Source organism: Cyprinodon tularosa, unplaced genomic scaffold (genome assembly GCF_016077235.1).
Source record: "Cyprinodon tularosa strain WSP-4 unplaced genomic scaffold, ASM1607723v1 ctg457, whole genome shotgun sequence".
In the NCBI taxonomy this organism is placed as follows: domain Eukaryota; kingdom Metazoa; phylum Chordata; class Actinopteri; order Cyprinodontiformes; family Cyprinodontidae; genus Cyprinodon; species Cyprinodon tularosa.
This window is the reverse complement of record NW_024039182.1, coordinates 421,808-438,303: the sequence shown is the minus strand read 5'-3', so window position 1 is coordinate 438,303 and position 16,496 is coordinate 421,808. Positions and strand designations below refer to the sequence as shown.

At 38.5% G+C, this 16,496-nt stretch overlaps 1 protein-coding gene across 23 annotated transcripts in view; it reads left to right on the top strand.

The window, feature by feature from the left end:
* The window catches only part of LOC119793603 (calcium/calmodulin-dependent protein kinase type II subunit gamma), a 62,442-nt gene that overhangs the window by 19,543 nt on the left and 26,403 nt on the right, over positions 1-16,496 (top strand). For all 23 annotated transcript variants that reach the window (XM_038300784.1, XM_038300793.1, XM_038300803.1 and 20 more), the window contains exons 4-8: positions 5,359-5,413; positions 5,555-5,620; positions 10,731-10,803; positions 15,426-15,528; positions 15,868-15,951. In XM_038300784.1, the coding sequence (XP_038156712.1) occupies positions 5,359-5,413; positions 5,555-5,620; positions 10,731-10,803; positions 15,426-15,528; positions 15,868-15,951 (381 nt within the window). The remainder of the gene's footprint in view (positions 1-5,358; positions 5,414-5,554; positions 5,621-10,730; positions 10,804-15,425; positions 15,529-15,867; positions 15,952-16,496) is intronic.

Below are 16,496 nucleotides of genomic sequence, written 5' to 3'. Positions count from 1 at the left end.
TTTCTCTTCCCAAAACATTATGTGTCCAAAAGAGTGATATTTTCGCATCCCAAAAACATTGTAGTGGAAAAAGTCACACGTCGTTATCAATTGGTCCTATTTTCTCTCTGTTCGTATCAGTGCGCGCCGTCATTCAGACAGCGAGCCCAACAACAGCCATGTCTCCCTCCGCCACGGAGGGAGACATGGCTGTTGTTGACATGGAACTTTCTTTCCATCCTGTAGAGAAATATCAGCTGTGCTGCTGCCATCAAAACATTTGTTTATAGATGTTGGATATCTGCTTGTTATTTCAGTGTAGTCCTGTTTCTCTGACTGTGACTGGCTGGATGTGCTCTCTTCATCCCCTGACATGAGAGTTGGCTCGCAAATGTCTGCCTGGCTGTGTGTTTACTGGACAGGGCTGCCTTTTACAGTTTTTTATTGTATCTCTGCTTCTGTCTACTTGAACCCCAGTCGGCCTTGGAAGATGGCCGCTCACACTGAGCCTGGTTCTGATGGAGGTTTTATTACTGTTAAAAGGGAGTTTTTCCTCTCCACTGTCACTACAAGCATGTTTAGTGCAAGGGAGTGAACACTCTGAATCAATTTGACTGGATGATCTGGTTAACTGTAAAGTGCCTTGAGATGACGTGTTGTGAATTGGTGCTATATAAATGAAATGAATTGAATTCTTAAAATATTCTTCCCATAGTTACCACTCATCTCTTGGCTGGTTCTCTGATAACGCTGTCAGTTAAGGTGGGCGGCCATGGCTGGGTAGGTTTACGATGGTGCCATACTCTGTCCGCTTTCAGATGCTGGGGCAAACGGTGCCCTGTAAGATGTTGCTCACGGCTTAGATTGCAAACGATTTAATGATGCTATTTTGGTCACACATAAAGTCAGTTATTTTAGGGGTATCTGGGTTGTTTGGGGGTATTGAAGTAAAGAAGACAACTAATTGGAACCTATTGGCTAGTTATTTACATACTATGCAGCATTGAGACTTTTTGTTTAACACAGAAAAAAGAGTTTTAGAAGGTAAAGAATTGTTAAGGCTGTATATACAGAAAAATTTGGTCCTTTAAAGTAACATTCAATAAACCTAGGTTTTTTTTCTTTCTAGTAGCTGGAAAGACCTCTCAATTTGGGTCTATGTTTGCCAGAAACAGCAGTTAGCTAAATTTCTTTTAATTATTTATTTTTAGCAAGTACTTTTGCTTTTGCAAGACTAACATATAGTTTTTTTCCCTTTTTTCCTAATGAGCCCTAGTTATTAAAACTACATGTACTGATTTGTACAATTAAGCTAAAATTATTTGAATTGCTTGTCCTAATGTTACATAATGCAAACGAGTTCAAACGAATTATATATTTTAGGATCTATGCTAGATTTAAAGTTTTATTATAGAAACTTTCTTTGCATTCTTAAGCAGAGTAATTTGATTTATTGGATCATGAATTGGCCATTGATATTAGAGGAGCTGTTTGATCTGCATGCACAAAATATGAGAGCAGGCTGAGCTAGAAGATTAGAACAGGTTACTTAGGCATGAAGGGATTTACACTATGTCAGGTTTGTTTTTTATAGAAATGTTTAGGTTCCTGTTGATCATTTCTTTTTAAACGAATTAGGAGGATTAAGAGAAAAAAAATACACAAACTAGCTTTAATGGAGATCTTCGTTGGAGATGGCTGCAGTGAAAGGACAAAATCAATGACACCTTTAGCCCTGCTCCCTTTATTTCTCTTCGTGTCATGTCCTACTTCTTTCTCAGTCCCCCCAGGCACTCGCTTACCCCTCACCTAATGTTCCTATCTGGCTTGTCTGTCAATTTTTTTTTCTCCCTCTCTTGTCCTTTATCCTTTTCTTGACATATCTCTGCATCATCTATGTTCAAACTTAAGACAAAAGAGGGTACCAAAAAAAAGGAGACATATGGAGACACGAAAGCACAAAGTGAAACAGATGGGAGGAGGAGGGAAGAGCGGTCACACTTGTTTCTTGCTGCAGGGGCATCCTACTTCATCTTATTATACAACTGATATTCACTTTACATAACTATAACTGTCTGACAGTAAACCACAGCTCTATCTTAGCAGGAGCCAGGCGTTGGGTTGTGGGTTTCATAGCGAGCTGCTTTGTCACAGTGTTGCTGTTGAGTTAACTTGACAAGGTTGACGGGGAGGTTGCTGCATGGCCGCTTCACTTCCACTGTTGTATGGAGCTCTCTCTCTGAAACAGATTAATCGTTTGCCCTCATTTGTGAAAGTTTTCTTTAAAGATCATTAAATTCCATTTTTTTTTTCTTTTGTCTAGTTCTGTGTTTATTTTGCCACAGTACAGATGTTGTCATAAACAGATATTTGATTGCAGTCCACAAACATTTTTGGAATAGCAAACCAAAATACAGTATATTATGGGTCTTCAATGTGTTGGTTGGTCCCCCACAGCATGGGTATGCAACCTTCAGTTCTGGAGCTGCAAATGGCCTTTTGGACCTTCCTTAGTGGCTCTTGGTATCTGGTTAAAAAATATAAAGTTTGTTAGAGAATAACATTAAATTCTCACAACCCAATAATAATTTTTTTCCTTTTTGCTTGATTTTACAGGAATTTTAGCATTTCCTGGACAATATATTTTTTGTATCCGGATGTTTCTGTCTTAAAAAAAGTAAAACTAAAGATAAGATGGTGGCTAAAGGTTTTCAAGTAACATTATCAGCACTGTTTTTTATTTAACAGGAGTCAGAGCAAAAATATCTCTTTGTATTGTAAAGGTTGCAGACCCTTTCCCCAGGGTCGTGACCCCCTGGTTGGTTAGGGAGGTACTGTAAGGTGGTCGTAACATTTTTCTGTGACCTAAATCAGGAAAAATTCAGACAGCATTATAACAATATTGCTTAAACTAAAAAAAAAAATACTTTGTGTTTGCAGAGGTGCCAAATTTTTGCACAATGACCTGATAACTATTTTTTGTTTAGTTGTTTATTTCTGGGTGGAAATTGGTTCTTAGCCTAAGCCCACAATCATGGCAGCGCAGGAGGAAGTACACGTAGCTGCTGTTATCACATCCGCTTGGTCAAAACCCGCAATATCATCTTTGAAAGAGGAACAGCAAGAGCTGCTGTTGTGGTTACTCAAGGTTTTGTTGCCATGATTGGCTAAAACAAGAATGCAAACAAATAATTGTTAATCAATGGTTTATTAATTAAAATTCGATCCATCTCTACATAATCTTAAAAGGAATTTCTTTCATTCTTATAGCCTTACTGCTGTCCACTTGTGGGAGCCATAGTTCATTCTTAAGCGGAGCCTCAATATTTGCAAAAGAAGAAATGCCAGCTGACAAATTAATTGATCGAGAGTCTGGCCCAGAATTATTTACATAATTTAATGGCAACAAGGTTACAAAATGCATTTTATGTGGATCCTCTTTGCAAATATAAACACTCGATAAACTCAAGTTACCAACAAAATAGTGTTCCTTTAGCCATGCTGCGTGATGTAGCAGAATCGACCATTAAATGGAAACAAAGTAGTACATAGTCTGGCAGCGTGTCAGAGCAACGTGTCCTGTTTATTGGTGATATTTTAACATCTCTATACATTGGAAATCATTAGCTTTCCACATATTTGATTAATCTGGTTTTTAATCAGGGATGCAGTAGGTTCCTGTTTTTGTTATATCTAATAAGTACATTTTAAAGATTGTGTGAGAATTTTTTTTGTTTATTCAAGAAGTGGGACACAATGAAAAAATTTTAATCGAAAGCCATATAATGGCAAAATAAACCACCTCTCAATTCAAAAATCTTTTTTCTCCTCAATTATTAAATAATTATACAAGCACAACAACATATATATTGTTTTTAATCCAACTATTTAGTTTTTTTTTAAGGGGGGGACATTTATTCTGCCTGAATGAATTATGTTATCATAGTATTTTTTGTTTTTTTTACCTTTTGTATTTCACGTCTTTAAAATCTCACAACACATATAATGTTGTCTGAGTGATTATTTCCTGTTTAAACATGTTTAATCATTTAATCCACATATAGTTGGCCAGTTTGAGCAGCATTTTTTACCAAACTAAGTATTTTTGTGAATGACAATGTCTTTACTTGAGTTTAAATGTCTTAGTTAATTTTGGCGTCTGCACCTGTGGTCATCAGTCTATTTGACAACAAAGGCAAATTAAGGCGTCTAACCCCTACAGCCCTCCACTCTAAGTACATAAAATGTCTCTGTTGCATTATATTAGACCTGATACTGACCTATGTCTTCTCCTGTCTTTTTCCTTTATGCCATAACTTAGTCGCTACCCCTTACGAATGCTGCTAGGGGCAGAGACTGTGGGCTGAGCTGAAGAGGACAGAGATTTCAGAAAAATAAACCACGGCTGTGTATAGGGTCTCATATAGCATAATTTTAATTTTAATAAAATCAAAAAAAGAATTTTATGTGTAGATGGATTTTATGAGTTAAAACAAGCTCGTGCTCCCACCTATTTGTATGTATATGAGAAAAAGCAATTAATTTATTTCTTTAACGTGTTAAAATGTTTCTAATCAGTTGAAATTAAAGCATTAAAATCCCAGCCCTAAGTTATAAATATTGATCCTATTTTACTGATGTCAAGCCTCTGCAAATGTTTAATCCTTTCTCTGTTTGTGTTTCTCTCACAGTGGTTAATTGTAATACTAAATTCTAATAAATAGCTTTTCAAACTTTTCTGTGGTAAAATGTCAATAATCAATATTTTGTATTCGAATTTCTTTATATCAGGGCATGTTATGCTTCATTCTGATATCTTTTATCCTGCTTATTGCCATCCTATAGACTGTTTTTTCTTGACTATATTCAAACTTATTGTAGAAGAGTGAGGAGAACTGTTTCAATACAGAGGTTATACAGGATGGAAGCATGTTGGTTCAGATGAGTAGTTTGATCTAAAGCAAAAGCATCATGAAAATGTAAAAACCAAAGAAACCACTAAGGGGGCAATGTAAATGTATCAACAGTGTTCGAGGCGCTTACTTACCCATACGTGCATAAAGATGAAGTTTCATATCATATTGGTTTCTCAAATGGCCTCAAAAGAAGAGCCATTTCCTTTTGCTTCATGCTGTATTACAGTTTGAGGTGGTTGGATCCAAAAAAAATGTCTGTTTTAGTTATTCTTACACAAGTAATATATTAGAACCACTGGATAATCTTATAGCTCTTAACAAAATGAGCTTTAGAATTTTTGTTTTTGTGTTTTCTTTTTGATTAATGTGTAGGTATAGATGTGAAACACTGCAGAAAACCGTACTTTTTATCTTCTGTGCTGTTTTTGTTCTTTGGTCTCACATCCTCTCCTCTCCCTCGCAGTGCGACTTCATGACAGCATTTCAGAGGAAGGCTTTCATTACCTCGTCTTTGACCTGTGAGTAGATTCTGTGCACGCAGACAATGACATTTTAACCATGCACGTAACCTTGCTTTGTTTGCATATGCTAACAAGTTCTTTGTCTTTTCTGTCTTATTGCCTTTCTTTCTCAAATGTCTTCCCTGTCTTGTCCCTTAGTGTGACAGGAGGAGAGCTTTTTGAGGACATTGTAGCCAGGGAGTACTACAGTGAGGCCGATGCTAGGTAAGACCCTCCTATTAAGTTTGTCTACACACATGCAGTAAGAAATGCACTGTGTAAGCCTGTGAAACACATCAAGGCCAAACACATCCTTTTAAATGCACCACTGTGTCCTCATGTGCTCGCACACATAATTGGTTTGCTTGTATTCTTGTCAGGAAGTGCATCCTGCCTACAAGTACAGTAATGTAACTGTCTCAGTGGTCTATAGCTGCATTGTTTCTGTCCACATTTTATTGCCTAAAGCATACCCTGCTAATGCTGATTTAATGCAGCCATTTTAATTATTTACCCACTCATTAGTGTTGCCACAATAATAGAATTTCAAACTTCTTATTTCGATAACATTTCAATTGCCACAACAATAATTTACAAAGACACATTTTTTAATTAAGAACAAAGAGAATGATTAATTTCAATATGACAATATTTTTACTTTCTCATTTCGGTCAAAACCACCAAGTAGGAGACAAATAATAATTTTGTATATATATATATGAGGGTTGATGTCTTTTATGGTAGTATGCACCTTTGATTCAGCAGAGTGATCACATTCAGGTACATATTTTACTTTGTAAACAAACGTATTCAGCTTATTGGTAATTCCATCCATCCATTTTCTAAGCGGGGTCTCAAGGGGTGCTGGTGCCTATCTCCAGCTGTCTACGGGCGAGAGGTGGGGTACACCCTGGGCAGGTCGCCAGTCCATCGAGGGCAACACAGAGACAAACAGGACAAATAATCATTCACACACACCTAAGGAGAATTTAGAGAAACCAGTGAACCTAACAGTCATGTTTTTGGACTGTGGGAGGAAGCTAGAGTTCCCGGAGAGAACCCACGCATGCTCAGGGAGAACATGCAAACTCCATGCAGAAAGCCTCCGGGCTGGGAATCGAACCAAAATCTTCTTGCTGCAAGGCAGCAGTGCTACCCACTGAGCAGACCCTGAATGGTAATTTGATGGTAAAAAAAAAAAAATAAATTCTTAATGGTAATTTTGTGTAATTTTTTTTTTTTTTTTTTAGTAATCCGATACAGCAGGTAGCTATGGATTCCTGTTCTGTTTTAGTTGTCTGCTTCACTCTGGCTCAGCCATAATCTGTGATTTTAGTTGCTCAAATCAGCCTCGATTAGTTTTATGGCTAAGTGGATGGTAATAGAATGGAGAGAGACCCACTGGTTTGTTGTTGCTTCACTATTCAGTAGCCATCAAAGCTGATTAGCATTTTGCATTTAGGCCCCGTCCACACGAAGTCAAAACGAACACGAAACGCTGATATTTTCCAAAACGTTTGCCGTAAAGACGGAGACGTAAAATAAATGTGAGCGTCCACACGAATGCATGAAAACGCTGCAAAATGTATGCCAGGCCTGTAAGTGGCGCTGTGGTGCCAAAGCAAAAATAAGCGACGAAATGTTGGGCATGTGCACTAATATTTATACATGGTTGCCCTGCGGGTCCATTTTCGTGGTTAAGTGAAATTCAGGTGCTGAACTATGTCGTCGATATTGCTCTGTTCTTCCTGGAGATATTCCAGAAGAAGAAGATTCTGTTGTAAGCCCGACAGCAGGGTGAGTAGCATTAGCAACGGCGCCATTGTTGTTGTGATACTGGTCGCGCATGCGTGTGTAGAGGCGACGCTATGACGCATGCGTGTAAAAAAAATATATGCGGTTAGAGCGTAAAGATGGAAACGCGAAAACGGCGTTTCAGAATCTTCCCACTCTGAAGGCTCAATAAAAAAATGATCGTTTACAGACCCCCGAAACGCCGGCTTCGTGTGGATGAGAGGCTGGTTTGGTGAAAAATTTGTGCGTTTAGGCCAGGGTTCGTCTTCGTGTGGACGGGGCCTTAAACATAGCTTAGCTTATATTTTACTGTGGTTTTACAAGTTAATGTCAGGTACTGGAGACTTGCTGACCCTTTCAAGTTGCTTTCAGACATCAATTAATCTTGCAGTATTAAAACAGCTAGCATATGACTTGTCAGCATTTTTCTTTTCCCATCTGTCTGCCTCATAGGTAAGAGCAGCTCTGATTTAGGAACTGCAGCTAGAAATTATGTTGATTAATCTGTTGAAAATGTCGTTTTCATATGATTCAGCTTAAGCTAGATCAGATAAAATAAGGTGTCTTGGCTTAAATAAAAATGTATATTTTGTTTAGGCCGTTTTCTCTATAATTTCCTTTCCAAGTGGGTTCTGATTTCAGGAAATGTCATGTTTTAGAGCCCATTTAGTGATTATCTGTTCACTAAATAAACAGGATGATTATTTCAATAATCGATTAATTGTTCAGGCGCTAGTCTGAACAAAGCCTTTCTGTTTGCCCTGCCTGCTAATGAAGGTCCCATTTTTTTTTTTCTTTTCCTAATGTAGCAGTAGCCCATTGTTTTGGTTGTTTGCATGGCTGGAAAGAGTGTCTGATATTGCAATTTAGCTGCAAAAAGTAGGCTACATGAATTGGTCATTTTATATAAATTCTTTTTACATATGGTATATAACAAAAATACAAAAAAAAAGTTTGTATCAACTCTGACGCAGATGATCATTAATTTTTCTAGTATTGACTATATTTAAATTTTGAATTTTTTTATGTTTGTTTTTTAATCGTGCTGTACATTAACTATAAAAAAATGCTCTATTTTTTTATATCCTTAAATTGCTGCCCTGCACCATTAATTTAACTTCTGCTGTACATTTGGTCAAATTCATTTTTATCTTACAAGTTTTTCTCTGCACGTCTTTTTTTCCAGTTTAATATATTAACAGTTCAGCTCTAGTTGTTGATGCACAGTGTGTCTGATCTGAATCCTCCTTCATTGTCAATGCTTTTAGTATTGCAATCACAAAAGTAAGCTGTGCTACAATATTTAATATGAAAACATATTTCAAGTGCCACTCATTACTTACCCCAATTGATCCAGCCGTGTATTTGACCTACTAGCTTGTTTCTAGCTGCCTTGTTGCAGACCATATGTGCATTCAGTTGGCCTGGATGGTAAAGCTCAAAGAATAAACTGCAACGATGAAAGAGGAAAATTTTAATGCTAATTGTTATCATCACTGGAATATTTAATCACAATGTCATAATATGTTGGCCGATATGATGCAACTTGAGGTCTAGTTTAAATTCTAAAATGCAATGACTGGTTATCATTATTTGGCTATATCAGGGTTTTAAAATATGAACAGATTAGTCCACCCCATAATTAACCATTTATTACAGCCATATTAGTTTTCACAGAGAGCCAATTTGATTTATATTGCTGTCAGTTTGTATAATTGCTGTGAAGTTGTGACTTTTAGTGGAATTCTAATGGTTTTACTTATATTAATAGGATGCAGTAGTGTTTTTCTGAAGTTCATTTATTGGCAAAGTCCAATTTGAACTAAATAAAATCTCTTTTTTCCCCTTAAAATTTCCTTAATCAATTTATGCATTTATTTTTTTATCTCCATGTAGTCGCGATAAATCACCAAAGTCAGAAATTGCTTTCAAAATCTTGCTTTTATTTGAATCATCCCAGCTGGGAGTTGCCATGAATTCAAAGTGTATTTAATTGAGAACTGTGAATTGTTTTTTCTAAAGCAAGTTGCAGGCCCTGCTGCTGCAAAGATGATTACAGCTGGTGTTGCAAAGCATTTAGGAAGATATTCCAAGCTTTATTAATAACTTCATATTTTATATTCAGTTTTAATGGTTGATCACCCTTCTAAGCAGAATTGGAAGACGGACATTTACCTGCCAGTGACTCTCCAGATATTTCCAGTGCTTTGTTTCAGAAGGTTAATGAAGGCCTACTTTTTATATTGGGATTTCTTTGTCCAAGTTTAACCATCTAGCTGTTGAATTAAGATGAAATTGAAGGCATTTTTTCCTCCATCCACCTTTTAAATCCAAGGTTGATGGTAAATGTGTGGCACTGTGGAAAGAAAATAGTTCGAGTTCATGGTAATGTCACCCATGATGCTTCCTACCATGCCTAGTCATTCTAACCATATTCCTTACACTTTAGGACATAATTGGTTTGTCCTTTTTTGTCAAGAATCCTGCAGATATCCAAACTGGATCTAGACTTGAAAAAGTATTTTTCATCGCTGAACAAAAAATGCAAAATAAGGCCGGCATTTAAATACGACTCATGAAACATGCGGCCTGTTAGGCAGTCCATGAGGCCAACATTGCTTAATCTTTTTTACGAGATGAAGACATGGTAACCCAATGACTGAGAATGAAAGATAGGTTCTTAAACAGTTCCTCAAACTGGTTTCAGAATAGTTAGACAGCCAGTTGAGAAATTGTGACTTTTTTTTTAAATAATTTTCTTTACTTGTAACTTCCTACATTTTTTATGTATATTTATATTTAGTTTTGCCATTCATTCTAATGATTATTTATGAACATGATTTGTTCATTTGAAACTATACTATGATAAAGATGGACATCATGTTTATCTCCGTATTGATCAGCTCTTAATAGGAAATGTTTAGAAACCTGAATAATTGCTGAATAATTGTGTGCTATGGTTAAAAGCTGATTGCATATCAATGTAAATTAAGGAGTGGTCAAATATCCAACCACAGGTGAATCAGGACCCAGTTTTATTGCTAGAAAAGGAGTCTGCTGCAGTAAATGTTAGAGGATGGATTTGTACATCTGAGCTTGTTTAACTTTCACAATATGTAGATTAAAGGTGATCTGTTTTTAAGCATTTTAGATGTCATATGGATATTTGCACCTTGCTAAAAATGATTTAAATGAATCATTAAGGGATCAAAATCAGTGAGACGGATTTTTTTGTTCAACATGTATCTGGATTTTGTATTTTCCGTTAAAGCTAGAAGATAAAACAAGCTAGAAGTCCCTGTAAACACACCAGATGAGTCTTCTGCATTATTAGAGCTCATGAGTGTAAGGTTTTTCCTCCTTGTGATTTTCTAAACACTGTTGCAGGGAAATGCTGTTTTGTAGTGGCATTGAATTCCCTCAGGCTCCGACAAAACACACGACAGACAAATCATGTGCAGCGTACGTCATGTTTTTGTGACGAAGGCCAGTGGCTGACACTTTGCCCTGTTTGTCCTCTTTTCTGTCTCTCTCTCTGTAGTCACTGCATTAGTCAGATCTTGGAAAGTGTCAATCATATCCACCAGCATGATATTGTGCACAGAGACCTCAAGGTGAGTGAGACGACCACGCACACTCTCTCACACACACACCTCTGCTCGTGGCCATGGCAACACACAGATGGCTCTCTGTTTCTTTTCATCTCTGCAGTTTTCTTCTTTTCCTGTTTTTCCCCACATCTCTGTGCTCCCCTCCCATTTATATATTTTTCCCCTCTATTCCTCTATCTTTTGTCACATCTGTCACCCTCTCTGCCCTTGACCGGAGTTCAGTCTGTGCTCATGCATGTGTGCTAATGTTGAGCACAGAGATGATGAGTCATGATCACGTGGAAGGGTTCGGCTCTCACCTAAGGGGAGGAAAAGACAAAAATTTAAACAATGCATGCAGAGAGGGAGCGAGGTATGCACATACATTAATTTTTTTTTTAGTTCTGCCATCAGCAAAGAGGTTAGGGCATAGCCACAGGAGTTGCCACGACAACCTGCGTGATGACAGGCCTCCCATGTAGCAGCATAGGAGGAGCATCGGTTGACCTAAATTGCTGATTGGTTCAGTTTCTGATTAGCTTAGAATGCAGGAATACAGCCTCTGTGCGGCTAACAGAGTTCATAGCTGAGTTCATCACACAAGGTGATGATCCTTTTACTGATTTTTAACTATTGGAAAACTTTAAAGAATTACACAAAAAAGTTCCTGCAGTTTGGGACCATCGAAGTGATCCAAGGCACCATCAACCCTTCCTTCCTTCTATTCATCCCAAGTAATTTATTTTCCGTTCATTCATCCTTCACTTTTTTGGTCTTTCCATTCATCTGTTTTCCATCCATGTCTCTGCTTGTCCAACTACCAATTTATTCATCCATTCATTCCACCGTCTGTGCATCCATCTGCCCATTCATCCATTAGTCCACTATCCATCTGTCCAGCCTCTTCGTGTTTTTTTTTTCTTTTGCTGGTGCCATGTTTAAACGCATAGAAATATCTGCCATAAATTCAATAAAGCTTTTCACGAAAATATGCACCTCTCAAAATAATTAAAGGAACACCTTGAAAACACAGCAGATCTCAATGGGGCAAAAAATCATGCTTTTTATTTATACTGATATGGGCTGGGTGATGTGTTAGGAACAATAGAATGCCACATCATTTGATGGAAATGAAAATTACCAACCTACAGAGGGCTGAAATCCAAGTCACCCGAAAAATGACAGTGAAAAAATGATGCGAGATTACTGAAATTTAATTGCAGCAACTCAAAATTATATTCAGTAATTTGTATTGCTCCCACATGTGTGTATGCATGCCTGGCCACATCGGGCCATGCTCCTAATGAGACGACGGATGGCGTCCTGGGGTATCTCCTCCCAGATCTGGACCAGGGCATCACTGAGCTCCTAGACAGTCTGAGGTGCAACCTGGCAGAGTCGGATGGATCGAAACGTAATGTCCCAGAGGTGTTCTATAGGATTTAGGATTTAGGAAGCATGGGGACCAAACAATGGTATCAATTCCTTCATCCTCCAGGAACTGCTGCATTCTCTTGCCACATGAGGCCGGGCATTGTCGTGCACCAGGAGGAACCCAGAACCCACTGCACCAGCATAGGGTCTGACAATGGGTGCAAGGATTCATCCCGATACCTAATGGCAGTCAGGGTGCCTTTGTCTAGCCTGTATAGGTCTTTGTGTCCCTCCATGGATATGCCTCCCCAGACCATCACTGACCCACCACCAAACCGGTCATGGTGAACGATGTTACAGGCAGCATAACGGTCTCCACTGCTTCTCCAGACCCTTTCACGTCTGTCACATGAACCTGCTGTCATCTGTTAAAAAAGAACAGGGCGCCAGTGGCGGACTTGCCAATTCCGGTGTTCTGTGGCAAATGCTAATGGAGCTCCACGGTGCCGGGCAGTGAGCACAGGGCCCACTAGAGGACGTCGGGCCCTCAGGACACCCTCGTGAAGTCCGTTTCTAATTGTTGCAACCTCTGTAGGGTCCAGGTAGCGCCTCATGCTAACAGTAGTGACAGTGACCCTAGCCAAATGCAAAACTGGTGAAAAAGAGTCAGAAAAGACGAGAAGGAGAAAAACTGTCAGCGGCCTCCACCTGTAAAACCATTCCTGTTTTGATGGTTGTCTCATTGTTGCCCCTCTAGTGCACCTGTTGTTAATTTCATTAACACCAAAGCAGCTGAAACTGATTAACAACCCCCTCTGCTACTTACCTGACCAAATCAATATCCCAGAAGTTTAATTAACTTGATGCTATACTCTGATTACAAAGTGTTCCTTTAATTTTTTTTGAGTACTGTATATAAGTCCAATAGTCGAAAGGCTGTTTATTTCAGAGTCTGAAGGAAGTTGGGGATTTGGACCCGTTTTCTTTGAGAGTCGTGTTTTGCTGAATTCTGATGTGGACAGATTTCCCTCTGAGGATTACAGTGTTTAAAAAAAAATTATTTGTTTATTTTTTTGGTCATTAGTAGGGCTGCAACTAACGATTATTTTAAAAATCGATGAATCGGACGATTATTTTTTCGATTAATCGATGAATCGGACAAAAAATATTTTTTATATTAACCTCTTTATTCCAAAATAAACATTATAGACAGAACAAACAAGCACACAAGTACAGGTTGCTCATTAACTGTACTGGTGCAATATGAAAAATAAATGTTTCTGTTAAAACTACGCAAACTTACATGAGAAATGTAGCTGTACATCCACAAAATATAGGGTACTTTGTTTCATAAAGCGCAAAAAAATACATTTTTGTTTTTAAAAGCCCCTAAGGGGTTCAAACAATAGGCCCCCCCATTTCAACAAATGAGGTTTTTTTAGATTAGAAGAGTTCTGCCTTTTAAGACAGGAAAGTACAGCAGTTAAAGTTGCTACTTGAGAAAATACTGAACCAGAGATAAAAATAGCCCTGTGATTCAAATTATAAATTGTATTTGGAATAAAAATGAAAGAACTAGGGGTGCTAAAAAACACATCCTCCAAAGACAGATATTTACATGGGAATGTGGCAGATAATTAATTGACATATTACTGATCTTGCTGGATTTTATTCTGCTTTACTTCTATAAATTGCAGGATCATCTTTACTTTATCTTTGCCAGAAGATTTAAACTTTAAAAGTCTTGCCCTCATAATTTGCAAGTTAATTTATTTATAAAGAAAATATAAACGCTGCTTAAGCTAATTCAAATGAAATTAAAAGTAAAATAAGTAGCCAACCTTATCACTGTCTGTAACCTACTAACACGGTAAGGAAAGCATCAGATGAGCTACCTGAGAAACTAACGTTACGTTTCCCCCACTTTAAAACCAAACAAACATGGTGGTTCCGTGCCATGTTAATTTCTTTTGAAAAAAGTTGCATGTTATCACTTTTTTCGCTTTACAAAGCGCAGGCTATTTTAATTATTGTGATCAATTTGCGCCGTCAATTCCGGTGCATGCGCGCTTCATTTGCAGTCTGGACGCTGAGGCTCTGAATGAGAGGGACTTTCCTGCGGGAAAACGCGGTTGGGGTGGGGGAGGCGCCCCACGGCAGAGTAGGAACATGCATGCTTTCACGTAAGAGTCTCCAAAAGCCGCCAGTGACACCGAAAAAAGTCGCCAGATTTGTCGCTAGTCGCTTTTTTGAAAAACATTCGCTGGAGGGGTCTGAAAAGTCGCGGAGTTGGCAACACTGCACCTGCGGCGCTGACTCGCTCTGCCGTATTTTTTTTTCTTCCTCTTTCAGTCAAGAGGCAGTGATGACGGCGCGGCGGATGACGCAATAATCGCGCGACACAACTAATCGATGATGAAATTCGTTGCCAACGCTTTTAAAAGTCGATTTTTATCGATTTTATCGATTCGTTGTTGGAGCCCTAGTCATTAGTAATGTATGATTAAGGAAGGAAAGATTGCTCCATCAGTGCGCGATTAAATTATGCAGTTTAACCTTTATCTGATTGTTGATAAAATAATAAAAATCTGCATCACAGTCATTGTAATTGGTTGATGTATTTACTCACAGAGAATTGTGGGCATTTTTGGTTTTAATGCATTTAACAAACGGGGAGCATAACCAGATTATTCAGTTTTTGACCTGCGTCTCACCGATCAGAGCCTGTCAAAGGAAAATTGTGCACTTATGATTTCTGGAGGATTGGTTGGTGCACCGCTGCTGCAAACATGTCTCAGACTTGGATGTGCAGCTCATGTGTGTAGATGGACTCTCTCTGTCCCAGAGTAACACTATTACCCCAAGTGCTGCATGTCTGATTTGTTGGCCTTTTATCCTAAGTGGGCTTTTTACTGCATCCCTTCATGTCCCGCTGCCGTAACTACAGCCATTTAGAACGCTGCCACACACGCTGCCTCTCCATTTAGCATGCAGTCTGCAGCTCTGCCCAAATGCCTCCCGAGTGGTTTCTATGGCTACAAAACCATGCCCATATAAGGCGTTGCGAAGACTAACCACTCATCTTTTCCCCTTTCCTTTCTCTTTCTATGGCTTTCTCACACCTTTCCTCCACCCCCACACAATCTGTGTCAAATGCATCAAAAAATAAATATTTATGAGAAAGAGCTCTGCTGACGAGTGTCTTTAATTATCTCCCTATCTTCATCTCTTGTCCTACATTCTGCTTCTCAATATGTGTCTCTGTGCGTCAGCCTGAGAACCTGTTGCTGGCCAGTAAGATGAAGGGGGCTGCAGTGAAGCTGGCAGACTTTGGGCTCGCTATTGAGGTGCAGGGAGACCAGCAGGCTTGGTTTGGTAAGAAAATGCAGAAACACATGATAGTTTGGACATTTTTCCTAAAAGAGCACACTCACTGCCTCTCAGAAGCCATAGAAAATTTCTTGGGATCATTCTTAATCACTTCCACTTTGTAGTTCATGCCTGGGTCATTTTTATCTGGGCTGACAGCTGCTTGTATTTGGCAGACTATCAGAAATGAAATGATTTAAGGACTTTTTTTGTTACTTCATATGATTGGTTATTCCATTAAAAACTCAAATGGTTGCTATCTTTTAAGATTTCATATAACTGCACAGAAACACCCTGGTCTTGATTTCTGAGAAAACATCACAGCTCACATCACCTTTGCCGCAGGATTTGCTGGAACTCCTGGTTATCTCTCCCCCGAGGTCTTGAGGAAGGATCCCTACGGCAAGCCTGTAGATATATGGGCCTGCGGTGAGTTTGCCTTACAGCTCATTTCAAAGTGTTGACGTAAGCTAAAGATGAACTCGATAAAAAGCCCCTTTTATTATTAAGGTGGGATCTGCTAATTCTGATTTTGTTTTATTTATTTTTTTTTGTCTTACGAACTACAGATGAATCTAAAGAAATTAGATTATCATCTAAAATCATCTATATTAGTGCCAATAACTGTGAGGTTTTCACTTCCAATCGGATTTCGATACTTGAATTTGATGCTGCTGTTCTAGCAGTTTTTAACCCATCTGCCACTATGGATCAGGCCTATCTTCACCGATACCTGATAGAGAATTTTCTTCAATATCAGGAACCATACAATATTGTTATCAGATCGATACAGGTCTATGCGTATCCAACATTCAGTTTCTGTGGTCCATGGTGAGTTTTAAAAGAAGAAGTTGAGCTGTTGTAATCCCAGATCTGACTGCAAACATGGTGTGTTAGCTCTTAAAGCAGGGACTCATTATTTCCTAGGGCCATAAAATGATATTTCTCTTTCTAGCCTCCCATTTTTGTTCAAC